The 16,595-nt window shown below is 47.2% G+C and overlaps 1 protein-coding gene across 1 annotated transcript in view; it reads right to left on the bottom strand.

Moving 5' to 3' along the window:
• SHC4 (SHC adaptor protein 4) overlaps positions 1-16,595 on the bottom strand; it is a 113,771-nt gene that overhangs the window by 69,499 nt on the left and 27,677 nt on the right. Inside the window, exon 2 of the mRNA XM_008143121.3 lies at positions 8,342-8,412. Within this exon, the coding sequence (XP_008141343.2) occupies positions 8,342-8,412 (71 nt within the window). The remainder of the gene's footprint in view (positions 1-8,341; positions 8,413-16,595) is intronic.

Genomic DNA, 16,595 nt, shown 5'->3' with positions numbered 1-16,595 from the left:
AGTCGTATGGGTACTCCCTTGTAGGTAACTAACTGTTTCTCTCTTGTTGCTTTTAAGGTTCTCTCTTTGTCTTTTGCCCTTGGCATTTTAATTATGATATGTCTTGATGTGGTCCTCTTTGGATTCCTTTTGTTTGGGGTTCTCTGTGCTTCCTGGACTTGTAAGTCTATTTCTTTCACCAGGTGGGGGAAGTTTTCTGTCATTATTTCTTCAAATAGGTTTTCAGTATCTTGCTCTCTCTCTTCTTCTGGCACCCCCATAATTCGAATGTTGGTACGCTTGAAGTTGTTCCAGAGGATCCTTGCATTATCTTCATATTTTTGTATTCTTTTTTCCTTTTGCTTTTCCTCTTGTGTGTTTTTTGCTTCTTCGTATTTCAAATCTTTGACTTGATTCTTGGGATCCTCTAGTCTGCTATTGGATCTCTGTATATTATTATTTATTTCAGTCAGTGTATGCTTAATTTCTAATTGGTCCTTTTTCATATCCTTGAGGGTCTCACTATATTTCTCAGAGGTTTCTAGAAGATTCTTGAGTAACCTTATAACCATGGTTTTGAACTCTATATCCAGTAGTTTGCTTTCCTCCATTTCTTTCATTTGTGACCTGTTTCTTTGTCTCCGCATTTTGTCTGCTTCTCTGTGTTGATAGAGTGGCTTTGTGTGCTAGGTGTCCTATAGGGCCCAGTGGCTCAGCCTCCCTAATTACCTCAGGTGGACACTCTTGGTGCACCCCTTTGTGGGCTGTGTGTACAGTCTCATTGTAGTTAAGCCTTGATTGTTGTTGGTATCACTGGGAGGAATTGACCTCCAGGCCAATTGGATGTGAGGACCAGTTGTGTCTACAATGGGAGAACTTCTGTGCTGGAGACACCCTTATGAGGCAGGACTTGCTTCATTGGGGCTTTGGCACTCACTGAATCTGCCCCCTGAGTGTGTCTCTTATGGATCTGAAGAGTTGTAATCTGGATGGTCTCACTCTGACCACTGGGTACACTGGCTCTTGGATCTCCAAGGAGGTGCAAAGTCAGCCACTGCCTGAGGCCATCCAGCAGGAGCTATAGAGAGATCTGCAGATTCCTCCTCTTTGTTTGGGGTTTGGAGGTGCCCAGATGAGGCCCAGCTTTGAAGTAATGCAAGCTGCTGTCCATCCTTGGGCCTTCTTTTGGAGGCTCTGGGGCTCTCTGACCCAGCTGCAGTTTGACAGGTTTTTAGGTGGAGAAAGGCCAGGCCATTCATATGCAAAAGCCTCTGTGCACAGCTTGGGTGGGGTTGTAAATTGGGTGGGGTGGAGTCTCAGGGAATTACCAGGGCGGAGCAAACAGCAATGGCTGACCATCAGCCCTGCCCTGAAGAGGCCCCGGGTCTCTGTGTCCAGCAGCACTGTGCAGGAGCAATGATTGCTGCAGGCACCTCTGAGGGAAAGCCGCCCTCATGTTCCAGCCCGATGCCAGACAGTCCAGTTTCTCTCCGTATGAGTCTGGGTCCCCAGAATCTCGCCCAGAACTGGAGTTCAGAGCAATCGGGAGCTTGTATCTCCCTCCCAATTGAAAAAAACAACAGCGCACCCAGTTACCAGCCCCTTTCATGCGCGCCTTCATACCTCTGCACTTCACTTCCGCACCTCCGCACCTCCTACTGGACTTAATGCACTTTTCTCTTTCCTTCTAGTTGTAGAATTTTCACTCAGCCAGCCTTCCCAGGGTTCTGGATGATATTCATTTTGTCTTTTAGTTGTAGTTTTGATATGGTTGTGCTCGGCAGCAAGTTCAGGTGTTTACCTATGCCGCCATCTTGGTTTCACAAAAAAACGTACTGTTGACTTTCATGCCCTCTCTCCCTTCACCTAACTCTGACATGCTCTCAAAACTCTTCCCAATTGCTTGGAAACATTTTTTTTTTATTTATTTACTAGACTTTTGAAGTCTTCTAAAAGGAATTTAATTGGCAATTTCATCTCAGATATCTAAGAAGTGAGATCTCAATCCAAAATAGATTGTGAGGAACTGAGGAGCAGCGGAACTTGAAGCTAAAAGAAGTGGTGGTTGTACACACACACACTCACATCAAAACCTCCTGCAATGTCAGCAGCTGTGCGTCACTGCAGCTTGCCCAGGACCAAACCAGAGAGGGTCGGACCTGCATTACCACCATTTGTCCACCATCCAGAACTGAAATATCATTGCTGACATGAGCACATAAGGAACTGTTTGACATTGAAATTGGGTCTCAAAAGAACTGTTGGCCCAGAAAGAAACTCACTACAGACTGATTCATTTGCCTTTCAGCATAACCATTATTGCTTGTCTCATTTTCGGTTTTTATAAGTGTATTTCTAGTAGCACATGGTCTCACTCATCTAGGGGAAATGATGAACAACATAGACTGATGAACAAGAAAAGACCCAGAAACAAGGAGGCATGGATCAGACTGTCGGGCCTCAGAGGGAGGGTAAGGGAGGGTGGGGATATAGGGGAGAGATCAACCAAAGGACTTGTGTGCATGCATATGAGCCTAACCAGTGGTTAAGGACAACAGGGGGGTGGGGGCATTCATGGAGAGGGGTGTGGGATGGGAATGGGGGCATGAGGACAAATATGTGATACCTTAATCAATAAAGAAATTTTAAAAAAATAAAATAAATAAAAAGTAAATTTAAAAAAAACAAACCTCCTGCAAGGGCTTCCTGACATCTACATGTGTGAAAGGAAGTACTTCCACTACATCAAATGTGTCTAGGAGCATTTGACTGTTATGTGGCTTTTTTAAAATATATTTTTATTGATGTCAGAGAGGAAGGAAGAGGGAGAGAGATGAAAACATCAATGATGAGAGAGAATCATTGAATGGCTGCCTCCTGCACACCCCGCAATGGGGATCGAGCCTGCAACCCAGGCATGTGCCCTGACTGGGAATCGAACCTGTGACCTCCTGGTTCATAGGTCAACACTCAACCACTGAGCCACGCCAGCCAGGCTTCACTCTTATGTTTTATTGTAGCTATTCTTACCAGCTGGTAAAGGTCATAAACCTTGACCTTGGAACACCAGACCCTTATTGGCATCTTAACATTCTTTCCTGACCAATGAACAATGAAACATTTTTTTTTTATCCAATCACATACATCCGTCTCAGCCAGAATGCTCGTGTTTCCATCCTTAGCATAACCGCTATGAACCGTAAACCTCCTTTCCACTCTTCTCAGTAAATTTCCTCATTGGAGCGCCCTTCCCTGGCAAGCTAATAGACTTGGCCTCTTCTCATGGTCTTCATTTGGCATGTCATGTGGGCTGCAATCCTGCTCCTACCTCCATGGCCTCCTCACAGGTCAACACACACAGCTGGTGCCATACAGTTACTCCAAGTTTTAGGCGGAGATGCACACACTTATCCACACAGAGCTGCACCAATCCCATCCCTGCAATTCTCAGGAAATTTAGATAAATGCCAACCTGTACTCAAAGATATATTAACTTAGCTCCCTAACATGAAAATATGGACCTCTATAGAATACTTTCCCGCCTACTGTCCACATTTCTTAGAAACCACATGCACAGGTCTTTACATAAATGTTTAGCTGCATCCTGGACCCACTTTGCATCTATCTAATGGTTGCCCGCACTCGTGTACACACACACACACACACACACACACACACACACACACACGGGAAGTATGCATTTGTCTTTGAAGAACTGCCTTTAATGTCCTGCTGAAGCCAAAGAATCAAACCTTCAAGCTAGTAAGCTAATCACTGCTCAGGAGCAATAACGTTCCAAACAGGAAATTGGTCCAGTTACAATGTCCTCTGAATTATGATCTCTGCATCCTTGTTGCTTTGCCTGGTACCAAACCACCCGAACAGCTTGCCGAATGTCTACAGCAGCAGTTCAGAAAAACGCTGGTCAGGGTTATCTTCCCCATGGGATGGCATGGGCAGATAAATAATCCACAACATGCAGCCCCTTAGGATCAGCTAGAGAAAATGAGTCTTAGACCAGGACCCCAAAAGGAACGTTCACCACTCATTCTCTAACAGCTCCCCATTTCCCTACACAGATCCGTTCTTCCCCCCCCCCCCCCCGCCCCGCACCCCTACCCCCAGGGATGGCAGTCACAGAATGAGGTGAGCCCAGCACCAGCCTCAGCTTCCCAGCTGTCCTGGAGCGTGGCGTGGGCAGATCCTGTGCTAGGTGCCTTGCACTTTGTCTGGCTGATTTTTTTTTTTTCTTTTCTTTCCTTTTTTTTTTTTTTTTTTACCAAATAGGACTTACAAATATAAGGTGAAAAATGTAGGAGGGTGCCAGAGTAGTAAGCCAGTGATCCGGAGGTCCCTCCCACCAGCAGTATGCCTTGCCCCTTGGGATATATGGGGTGGGGCCAAAGTAGTTTTACAATTGTGAGTACACAAAATACAGTTTATTTTTGTATTATTACTTATTAATCATTGTATTATTTTCCATACAACTGTAAACCTACTTTTTCCCACCCTGTATTATGGCCTGTGGGCGACGAACTAAATGTGACCAATGACATGAAGTTCTGTTCTTCGGGGCTGGAAGCCAGGCCCTGTCCCACCAGCTCCCCTTAAGTGATTGCCCTTGATGGGCTTATTCCTCCTGCCTGCCTCGGGTACCCCAACACAGGTACCAAACACAGGGAAGGAGGCATCCTTAGGGGGAGACGGAAGATTTCTTCTTTGCATGATGTGGATGCTTATTCAAGGGATGGAAGTTGGGCCTTAAGGTTTAGTGACCTGATTTTGTGTGTGTGTGCGCGCGCGCGCGCGCGTGTGTGTGTGTGTGTGTGTGTGTGTGCGCGCGCTTCAGATTAAATGAGGTGTTTTGTTTTTAAACTCATGATGAGAACATTTTTACGGAAGAGAACAAATGACTAGAGAACAAATCATCCTTAGCATGATTTTCATCCCCTCTCTTTTCTTTACTTCCTTGGTATTGTTTTCCAGACATCTGAAGACAACTGTGGCTGCGAGCCTTTGTTTTCCTAATGATGGTGTTGTCCGTTTCTGTGGAGGAAAACCTCCTCCTTTGCCCTTTTGCATGAATACTCAGTTACTAACGATTGAGATCTGGTCGTAAATCAGGCAAGATCAATGTGGGTGAGAATTCGTGGAGGAACAACAGTAACACAGGGCTCCCTCAGGGACTACGTCTGGCCTGAGGGACAGAGGACAGTGGGGCTATGAAGTGGGTGCCTCCTGTCCTCTCCTTTTCCTCTGCGGCTCCATTTGAGCACTTTCTGTGTTCCAGACCCTGTGGACTCAGCCCCCAAACAAGTGGCAGGAAGGTCCCTCAGAAAGACAAGAACTGTGCCCCACCTTCCTCCTCTGTTTCAAATGCGGACCCAATCCAGGTGTCTTAATCCTAGCTCCCCTGGATTACCAGGAATTTCTTGTTGCTGCCGCCCTGTTATCTGGAATAAGGTGTGAACTAGGATAGACATGGTAAGACCATTTATTAGGGTGGCACATCGGCCATGAGAAACAAAGGTCTTTTCTCTTGGAATTCTAACTGGTCCTTTGAAAATTATTTTCTTGCATTCAGTAAGATATGAGCAAAATGAAACTTTGTGAATATGTGAAAGTTAAATTTAAAGCTGTTTGAAGCCTGATTCCAGAGTAATGTTTTAATGATAACATCTAAGACAACTGGTAATAAAGCAACTCGAGTAGTAGGTGAATGTCAAAAAACACAGAAGTTGAGAGAGGAAAGGAGAACGAGATAAAGAAGGAAAAATTAAAAGAGACGGAAGAAGAGTAGATATTCAGGAAGTAGGGTGGAAATTAGAGGTTTGGAGGAAAGTGAGCCATTTTCTTATGCTGGTCACATGAGAACACTATGCCTAGCAACATGCATGTGGCTTTGAGATACTCACTTCATAGAATGCACCAGTCTAATAGCGAGGGGCGAGGGGGACCAAAGAAATGATCCAGGTCCCAAATAGAATGTTCCCACCCAGGTAACATACAGGGAGATCTATGGCTGTGCACTAATACCTAAGCCTACATCCTCTTGTAGGATGTCCTATAGGACCTAGAGTTTCAAAAATCACTTCCACTTTCAGCAATATGTGAGCTCCTAGGGGAAAAAGCAAAAACACTTTCTTTCTTATATTGAATTTCCTTTGAAATACCAGCAAGGAATTCATTACGTACAGGAATCCAGGGGTACACTCTGCATGATAACTGTTCTGTTCAGTAAATTTCGATTTTGGTTAACTCCTTAAAGTGGGACATACCTATTTAATCTCTTCTCCTTTGTCTTCTACCTCACTTTCCTTGGTGGCTTTTCTCCTGCTCCCATCTGGATCAGGGAGTCTCAGGACTGCTGCTGAGCCCAGGTAGCTACAAGATACAGCACCTCAAACTCTACAAGCTCCAGAGAATGGGTTCGAGAACTGGGGAGGGCGGCCTAGAACATATGCTTCTGAGGCAGGGAGACATGTTCAGCCCTGGTGCACGGAAATCAGCTTCATGGCTTTTAAGCCATACCACAGACAACCTGGGCTAACGTGGCTGGGGTCTCCTGACTTCAAGGCAGACCACTTGCACCATAGGGCATCTTGAACCCTGAATCTCCCATCCAGCCTCTCCCTCCCCTGAGTTGGAGCCCACTGGTCATTGTTTGGTATCCGCTCTTGGAAGAAGATGCACTTTCTTCACACTCTTACCAGACAGACCAGCTGCCCAGGTTTGGGGCTTTGTCAGGGTTGACGCTATGGACCAATGGTATACACGCCACCTTCTCTCTGCCTGAGCTTTCTTCTCCCAGACACTCTCATGGCTGGATCCCTCACTTTATTCAGAGATTAGCTCGAATAACTTCCCCTCGGAGAGGCCTTCCCCACCACCAAATCTAAAAAACCCCCACCACTCTCAAGCTTCTGCGAATCTGCCCAGAGCATAGTCGGCCATGCCCAAATCATGTACAGACACATCTGCAAGGAATACTATCCAGAAACCATGACAGACACCTTCCTTGGGTTTGTACATTAGTCACACATGGAAACTTCATGGCATAGAAAAAAAAATAGTCTTTTACCATTTATTAAACAACTAGAGGCCCGGTGCACAAAACTGTGCACTGGGGGGGGGGGTGTCCTCTCAGCTCAGCCTGTACCCTCTTGCAGTCCAGGAGCCCTCGGGGGTGTCTGACTGAAGGCTTAAGCTTACTCCCTGGGGAGCGGGCCTAATCCTTCAGATGGACATCATTAGCGTTGCTTTGGAGGCGGGAGAGACTCCCGGCACCGCCACTGCACTCGCCAGCTGTGAGCCCGGCTTCTGGCTGAGCAGTGCTCCCCTTGTGGGAGCCCACTGACCACTAGGGGGGCAGCTCCCAAGTTGAGTGTCTGCCCCCTGGTGGTCAGCACACGTCATAGCAAGCTGTTGTTCTGCCCATCCGGTTGATTTGCATATTAGCCTTTTATTATATAGGATGGGAAAATATAAACTTAGAAGTTTACAACGATTTACAAAATAGACCCTAACAAAAGACAGATACATGGCTGGGAGGGAGGAGCACCATCTAGTGCAGTTCTTCTGTAGAACAATCTAGCAATACACAGCAGCAGCCTGCAAAGTAGTCATATTGTTTGGCCTAGTGATAAACATTGAGGACGTTATGCTATCAAAAAAAGACCAACATTGTATGATTCCACATATATGAGGTGCCTAGAGCAGTCAAATTCACAGACATGAAATAGAATGATGGCTGCCAGAGGCTGGGGCAGGGTGGGGAATGGGGACTGGAGAGTTATGTTTACTGAATACAGAGTTTCAAATTGGGAAGCTGAAACAGTTCTCATCTTCTTTTCAGCTACTTCTTCAACAGGTCTCAGATTCTGTAAGGCCCTATTTCTAGGCATAATTTTAAACACTGCTGGTACCTGGGAAACCAGCTATTTCTATGACTGCATCCTCTTACCAGTTCTCATATACAATGCAGGTGCTCTGCCACAGAACTGGGAAATCTTTCACATGATGAGATAAAGGGACTTATCCCAGGTCACTGGACTGTGTTCAACCTTCCAGTCATGTAAATAACAGCCCTTTGGGACTTTAAAGGCTTGCATGATATTTCTGTGGGGAGAAACTCTTGTGACTTTAAAAACAGTCCTCTTTAAAACAACAACAACAACAAACAAACAAACAAAAATTGTCCTCTTCTTTTGCCTCTCTGTAACTTGTTTCCTAAGCCCACGTAGCCCAGCTGGCTGATTTTTCTACCTCTGTGACTTTCTAAATAAACTTTCTCTTATTAAAAAATAATAAAGTGAAAAATAAAACATGGTCCTCAAAGCCTCTCCCATTCTTGTTCTCTTACCTTGTAACTTGAGTTCTCATTCCAAAATCCAGTGACCTCATCGATTGCAGCACTTCAATACAGCCCATGTACTGGAATAAGAAAATAAAATAAGAGAAAAAGGACAGGTAGGAAAAAAAAATAACACAAAGATGTCTCTTAACTTTAGAGTGATTTTACATTAAATAAACACCTTAAATCAGCTCCTGCTAACAAATTACATTTACACTCAGCCTGCCATTGCTATTTCGGACCAATAATGGACACACGCCTTAAACTTCAGTTCAGCTATAAAACATCAGCTAAAGCCAAACTACAACATCAGGAATGCAGGTAACAAGGACAAATATGAATTCACTGGTTAACAGCTTGAGCTCTGGGGCCAGACCACGTGATTAAGAATCCAGGCTCTGCCACGTGTCAGGTATGGGGCCTCAGCAAGTTACTCAACACCTCTGCATCTCAGTTTTGTCATCAGGGAAATGGGGATACAATCAGAATTGTTGTGAGAGTAAATTATTTCATACAGGTGTCCTGAGAGCAGTGTGTGTGCTCCAATATTAGAGGAAGTATAAGCAAACGTGAGACTAATACTACCGAAACACTGACTCTTCTAAGGAGATAAAACAGAAGATCTTATTTCTTGCAAAACCACATAAGGGAGTGCAAGAAAAGACAAACCATTACGTCCAACACCAAGAATAAGTAAATTTAACTTGAACACGCAGTATTAGAAAAGGAATTGTGGCTTATAACGCTCAAAGATGGTTTCTGTTTAATGTGGGAGCAGAGGGAGCCAGGCCAGGCTGCTGTGAGAGAGCGATGCGATCCGTGTGAGCAGCCTGTGTCAGCAGCAGTGTGGAGGTGGGAAATAGTGAGGGAACAAGTGAGGATGTGCCTGCCCGGAGGGAGGCAATGACAGCCCACACCCAAATGGGATGGGGCCGTCGGAAGGAAGGGACAGAGTCAAGTGGCATCACGGAAATAGATACTACGTAGTGATTCGGGAGTTGGTTTGATCTAGAGAATGAGAAGGATGAGTCAAGGATGACTCAGACATTTCCAGCAGAGTAGCAGAGGGAACAGTGATTCTATCAACAGAAACAGGAAAGCCGGGGCCGGGGAAGATGAGCTGGTTTGGGACCCATTGGCTGAAAGGCCCTGGTGGGGCATCCAGGAAATGACAAGCTGGCTGGGTTCGGGGAGCGTGGAGAGGAATGAAGCCTGGGATGCAGACTCAGGAGCCGGCTGGGTAGCTTTGCCAGGTGAGGCCGGGGAGTGGGTCCTCTTAGCAGAGCCTTAGGTGCTGAGGAAGAGTGGTTCTCAGAGAATGAGCTCAGAAATGTTAGGAGAGCCACGTGGTCTGACTGAAAGTGACCTGTCGGCTGCTTGAAAGTTATATGCTTCCTGTTAGCTTTCCTTTGGAAACCATCCAGCCCCGCTCTGCTTGGAAATGGCCCAAACCCTGTGGAAAGGTGGCGGGGGCCAGGGGTGCCTCTCCGGACACTCCGTGTGTCATTTCTGAACACATTCTGTAGATTTAGCACCCGAAGAGCTGGTCAGTCCCCAGGGGTTGCGGAGAGCCTAGGGTTGGCGAGGGCGTGCTGGCCAGGACAACCGCCTGGCGATTCTCGGCCAGGTTCCTGTCCACACTTCGCTGGGGGCTCCAGTACTGACACACACATCTTCTTTGAATGTCTTATTCTGTCCCCATCACACTTAACTTCCCAAGGCTTGAGCACGGCAGGGAAGTGAGTGGTGTCTAGAAATTTCAGTTCAATGAACCATAAGACTTAGCAGGGAAGGAAAGCTAGGTCAGGGAGGGGTGGTAGAAAGCCCATCTCAGAATTGTCATGCAACGAGATTCCAAGGTTTCTAAGCTCCCTGCCGAGGTGAACTGAAAAGATGGTTTTCTTAACCTCACTGGCTACTCCCACTTTTCCTGCCTTCCAGTGTCTCTTTCTATTCCAGAACTTTCCTCCCGCTTCTCTATTTTCTGCGTGCCTCACGCTGGAAAGAACGGCCTCCCCACACAGGTTGGGAGACGGGTCTGGCCTACACCTCCAGGCCCTGGTCAGTGCACAGGTGGCCTCATTTTCCCTTCCGTGTGAATCTATTTGAGATGAGGTGACACCACCTATCTGGGCACAGTTGTGTGTGTTTTTTTTAATATATCTTTATTGATTTCAGAGAGGAAGGGAGAGGGAAAGAGAGATAGAAACATCAATGATGAGAGAGAATCATTGATTGGCTGCCTCCTGCATGTCCCCCAATAGGGATAAAGCCTGCAACCCAGGCATGTGCCCTTGACCAGAATCGAACCTGGGACCCTTCAGTCCGCAGGCCAATGCTCTATCCATTGAGCCAAGCCAGCTAGGGCAGGACACAGTTTTTTAAACCATGACCAAGCACCTACATTTTTCACACTCTGCCAGGGTGATTTCCCAAAGTGAATAGCAGAACATGCCCCTGCACTGCTTAAAATCCCTGGCATGAATTCTCAAAACAAACGCAATCCTATAAACCTAGACCGCGGGATTTCTGGCCCTGCTTGCCCTTCCACTCTATCTGTGTCACTCCCCTTCTCCCCACCCCCCATGCTCTTTGCTGCCACATGGGCCTTCTCCAGTCCTGGAATGCACCCAACTCTTTCCAGTCACAGGGCCTTTGCATTGCGGCTCCTCGCCCTGCACGGCTAGCTTATCTCCTGTTGCTCTGCAGGACTGACCCCTTCTCATCCCTCAGGCTTTAATGCAGATGTCGCTGCCCCAGAAGTCCCTCCCCTCACCCTTCATCACAGCCCCTATTGGTCACCCTCATGCCACTGACCGATGATCAGGTTTACCTGTTAATTTGCTTGTTCCCCGTCTTCCTTCCCTTGGCTGTAAGCACCATAAGAGTAAGGACCATGACCACCACTGTGTCCCCATCACCTGGGACAGGTAAATAGTGATGAAAGAATGAATATGGCTTTTACTGTTTGACTCCAACAGTATCTTTCAGCTGAGCAGGGGGAGGGAGGGAGAAGGTTGGACCCAGAATGAGTGAGGAGCACAGGAGAACTGAGGCTTCGGGAATTGTAGGCCAGGAGGATGGCCTTTGGGAGGCTTCTAGATTTCTTTGTTACTTCCTCTACGTGTGTTTTGTATTCCCCCATCTCAGAAATTGGCATCAGCCGAAACTGAGAGGGTTTTGCAGTGGCATGGATTGGGGGAGAACCCTCAGGTGTTGTGGGAGAAGCCTACCTCAGGTGTTGTGGGAGAAGCCCACAATGATAATGAGCTCCCACGTGAGGGACGGGGTCTAAATGGGGCAACTCCAGTGGTGGGGTTCTTAGTGCAGAGTGGGGGTGGAGGGCGGGGGGAGAGCGGACCTTCCAGGGTTTGGTTCTTAATCACATTTCAGGGTGCTGACCACCTCATCTCCTTCCTTCAAAGACAGACCATGGTATGGCTTCTGATGCCCCCTCGCCCCTCCACAGAAACCTGTTGTGCTTCACACACTTGTCTGTTGGCAACAGCACCGGTGACACCTTCTGCAGCCTCCCTGAGACAAAGTGAAGTTTCTGAAGAAACGTGAGTCATGAGGTGCCGAAGGGAAGGTTCCCCCGTAGGCCTCTCAGCCAGGCCTGAGGTGCCCGGGCCGGTGGGTAGAGCATTGGCCTGTGCACCAAAAGGCCGTGGGTTCCATTCCCAGTCAAGGGCACGCACATACCTGGGTTTCAGGTTTGATCCCCAGACCCAGTGGGGCGTGTATGGGAGGCAACCAATCGATGTATCTCTCCAGCATCGATGTTACTCTCTCTCTCTCTCTCTCTCTCTCTCTCTCTCTCTCTCTCTCTCCCCTCTTCCTTACTTCCACTCTCTAAAAAATCAATGGGAAAACTATGCTTGTGAGGATTAGCAAGGAAGGAAGGAAGGAAGGAAGGAAGGAAGGAAGGAAGGAAGGAAGGAAGGGAAGACTGCGGTGATCATGACAATAAGTACATCCCCTCCACACCCTAGGCCTGTGAGGAAGCCACTCTGGGCAGAGCGAAGGGGGGAAATCAATGCCTGATTGTTGCCACAATTACCCCAAAAACCAGAATGGGTTTGGCCTCCCCATTGGCTCACACAGTCCATTTCGCTCAGAAACCATAGCTGTGAGGAAGCAGGGAGCAAGCGCGCATAAAAACAATCTCTCCCCTTCTTTGTTTAGGTGCCTGCTGGCTGCCTAAGTGGATGGTGGCTGAATGTCAATGCCTGAGGAAGAAGTTTAGTTTGTTGATTTAGATGTAAACTAGGGATGACAATACCTCTCCTTCATTTATTAAAGGCCGATCTGCGCAGGACGTAGTCTGTGTTCTTAGGAAACCCAGCCCCATGAGGATAGGACAACTGTGAAAGGGATGACTTTTCTTTCTGTGGGGTTAGTCATTGTTGTTCATTCCATTGAGGAGGTGAGGAAATTGAGGCCCAAGAAGGGCCAGTGCCTGGCTCCGTTTCATTTGTTCAGTGAGATGAAATCAGGGTTTCTCCTAGAGCCCAAGTCCACTTCTGGGCTCTGTGTGTGAGTTTGTATAACAGGAGCATCCAAACAGAGGGCTCCTCCAGCCGGCCCCACGCACTCCGCCTTAGGCACCCAGGTGGGTAAGGAGGGGACGAGCCTGGGGCCACCTGGTAAGAACAGGCAGGAACCAGGCTCCCCTGGGGACAGCAGGAGGCGGCACAGGAGACAAGACACTCCCTAACTCCTGGCCAGGGGCTGGGGGGAGGACACTGTGGGTGATGAGAAAGGGGCGAGTCTCAGCACAGCTCAGACAACCTTCCCATTCAGCACCTGGCAAACGCCCTCCTACCTCCCAGCTCGCTCTCCTCGTGCCCCGGGCAGTCATAATATTGTTGTACTGTCTGAGCTTCCACCCCCCAGCGCCCAGGGAGAGATGAACAGCCTATTCATGGCCGTGTGTATCTTGGACTCTGCATGCCAGAAAAGGAATTATTGGGGTTTGCGGAGAAGAGGAATGAGAGCTAGTTTATGGGAACCTCTCATCCTGACTCTCTTTCGGAACGATATATTCTCATAGCCTCAGAAAGGATGTCTGCAGGACGCAGAGGCACTGCTAACAGTGGTTACCTCTGGGCATGGGAGAGAGGCAGCCTTTCACTTTTTATTTTATATTTTTGTATTGTGTATATTATTAAAAAACTAGAGGCCCAGTGCACAAAATTCGTGCACGGGGTGGGGGGTTCCCCTCAGCCCAGCCTGCACCCTCTCCAATCCAGGATTCCTTGGGGTCCAACTGCTGGTTTAGGCCCGCTGCTCAGTCATTTGGTCGTCCCTCACTAACCCCCCTGCCGGCCTGGTCACCCCATGCAGCCTGTTCGGTCATCCGTTTGGTTATTTCGGTTTCAACGGTCTCTTAGGCTTTTATATATATAGATAAGTAGGTAGTATTATTTGGAATTAAACAATTAAATAAAGCCTAAAAATTAAATTAATCTCTAGGAACCAGAGTTTATGAATTACTAGTGGGGTTAAGTCCCCCCCCCCCTGTTTTTTTTTCCAGTGGCATAGCCCCTTCCTTAGACAGTGCCTGCCCCTGCACTGGGAGGATGGAGGAATATTGTTCAAGAGAAGGTTTAAGGCCTAGGCCCTGCGCTTGACAAGACAAGGAAGAGGGCACTTTGAAGCCATCAGAACCCTGAGAACAGTTTATCATCAAGGACAATACGACCAGGGTCTGACCTTCATGCAATAAATGTTCAACAATGACAGAGGCCGGCAATGTGGCCCAAAGACACTGCAAGACTTTCCTGCCACCTTTAAAAGTTCTAGTCCTTCTCATTTAAAAAAAAAAATGGGGGGCGGGGGGTTGGGGGAGAAGGGAGAGAACATTCTCTTCATAATCTCTGGACATTGTCTCTACTTTGTTACTTTCCACTCAGGCTTAGCTGACTCCAGGAGTTTCTGCCTCAGGACTCTACTGACACTGCCTGCGCTCACCAGCCGCCCCACATCGTCCACTCCAGGGACCTGCTGCTTCTGTTCTTTGGCTCACCCCGACCCTAGGGCATCCACCGCTGCCGACCCCTAGCCACCTGCCCTTTCCTCTGAACCTCTAGAGCATTTTAGGTTAAAAAGTAACCTAATTTTTAAATGAACAAATGATCTGAACAGACATTTCTCCCAAGAACTTATTCATGTGGCCAATAAGCACATAAAAAGTGCTCAGTATTGCCCATCACCAGGGAATTGCACATCAAAGCCACAATGAGATATTAATTCACACCCTCTGGGCTAACTATAATTTAAAAAACCAGCCAATAAGCTGCTGAAAATAGCAAGTGTTAGCAAAGATGTGGATAAACTAGAACTCTCCTATGTTGCTGATGGGAATGTAAAATGGTGTAGTCAGTAGGAAATTAGGTTAGCAGGTCCTCAAAAAGTATAACTTGAAATTGCCATATAACCCAGCAATTCCACCTCTAGGTGTATATATATATATACCGATGAAAACTGAAAACATATGTCCACCCAAAACACTTGCACACAAATATTTATAGCAGCATTATTCAGAATAGTGGAAAAGTAGAAACAACCCAAATATCCACAACTGATAAACGGATCAATAAAATGTGGTATATCATGCAATGGCAATAAGAAGGCATGAAGTATTGATATGTGCTATATCACATGGGTGAACCCTGAAAATATTATTCTACAGGAAAGAAGGCAGTCAGTCACACAATACCTCATATGGCAGGATTTCACTTATATGCCATGTCCAGAATCAACAAATCTACAGAGCTAGAAAGGAGGGCTAGAACATTGAGGGGTCGGGGTATGACTACTAGAGGATACAGGATTGCTTTGGGGGTTGATAAAAGTGTTTTAATATCCGTGATGGTTGCACAACTCTATGAATGTACTAAAAGCCATTGAATTGTGAACTTTCAAAGGGTGGCTTGTATGGTATGTGAATTATATCTCAGTATAGCTATTGCCAGACAATGACAGCAACAACAATAACAGGCCACACAAATAATATCCGCAGGCAGGGTGTGGCCCTGATACAAACTGCTCAGGAAGTATGTGTGAATGGATGGGTGAGGAATAAATGAGTGAGGCATCAGGAAGCATGACAGCTGTCTGAAATCTTCTTCAGCACCCTTGAGGCAGAGTTCATTGCTCTTCCCTTGGGCTCCCAGAGCATCTTGGTCACACCTCAAGGTTGCACTCGCCCAGTGGTGCTGCAATTGATCTGTTCAAATGCCTCTGCCCACTGCTGGACTGTGGGCTGCTCAAGGGCAGGGCGTGAGTCTTAGTCATCATTACCCCCGGCACCTCTTCCAGGGCAATAAATGATTTATTTGAATGAAGTAGCCAAGAAATGATGTTCAGGAAGTCTTGAAATAACCTGCATCCCTACTGGACCATCTGTCATGTGTTCCTTCTTAAAGGGATATCTTGCCAGTTAAAATAACCCTGAAGTGAAGCTGGTCAAAGCCCTCCTCGTGCCAGGTTTGGGTCAGAATGTGCACGGTGTGGGAAGGGAGTGGAAAGTCCTTCCCCTTTAGTGCCGCCCTGACCTCATGAAAGCCTGGGCAGGCGGGCAGTGGGGCTGGGGACCCACCTCTGGAAAGGGAGCTCTATGGGAGAGCAAGTTTAGGGGGCGTTCAGTGAGACTAAGAGGAGGGCAGGCCTCCGTGGAAGAGGCACAGGTGGGTGGTCTTGCCAAATGCTGATTTTTCGTGGCGTGATTGGACAGCACCTTTGAAACTGGCCATCCAAGAGCCCAGGGCTGCTGACCCTTCCCTCTCCTCCCTGTTCTCTGGCCCCTGGTGTGTTTCTTCAGAGCACTTGTTGCTGACTGTGTCTGTTGTCTCCCGCACTGGAAGGTTAGTAGCAGAGAGCCGCACTGCTCTATCCCCAACACCTAGAATACTGCGTGGCACACAGTGGCCCCTCAAATTAACTTTGGTTGATCAAATTGAACATCTTTCTTTCCTTCTCTCTTTCTTTCTCTCCCTTTCTTTCTTTCTTTCTTTCTTTCTTTCTTTCTTTCTTTCTTTCTTTCTTTCTTTCTTTCTTTCTCTCTTTCTTTCTTTCTTTCTCTCTTTCTTTCTTTCTCTCTTTCTCTCTTTCTTTATAATATATTTGTATTGATTTCAGAGAGGAAGGGAGAGGGAGAGAGAAACATCAATGACGAGAGAGAACCATTGATTGGCTGCCTCCGGCATGCCCCACATGGAGGATCGAGCCTGCAACGCAGGCATGTGCCCTCACCGGGAAT

This window comes from Eptesicus fuscus, chromosome 5 (assembly GCF_027574615.1).
Source record: "Eptesicus fuscus isolate TK198812 chromosome 5, DD_ASM_mEF_20220401, whole genome shotgun sequence".
In the NCBI taxonomy this organism is placed as follows: domain Eukaryota; kingdom Metazoa; phylum Chordata; class Mammalia; order Chiroptera; family Vespertilionidae; genus Eptesicus; species Eptesicus fuscus.
Note: the sequence above shows the minus strand (reverse complement) of the source record. Positions and strands in the feature narration are given on the sequence as shown.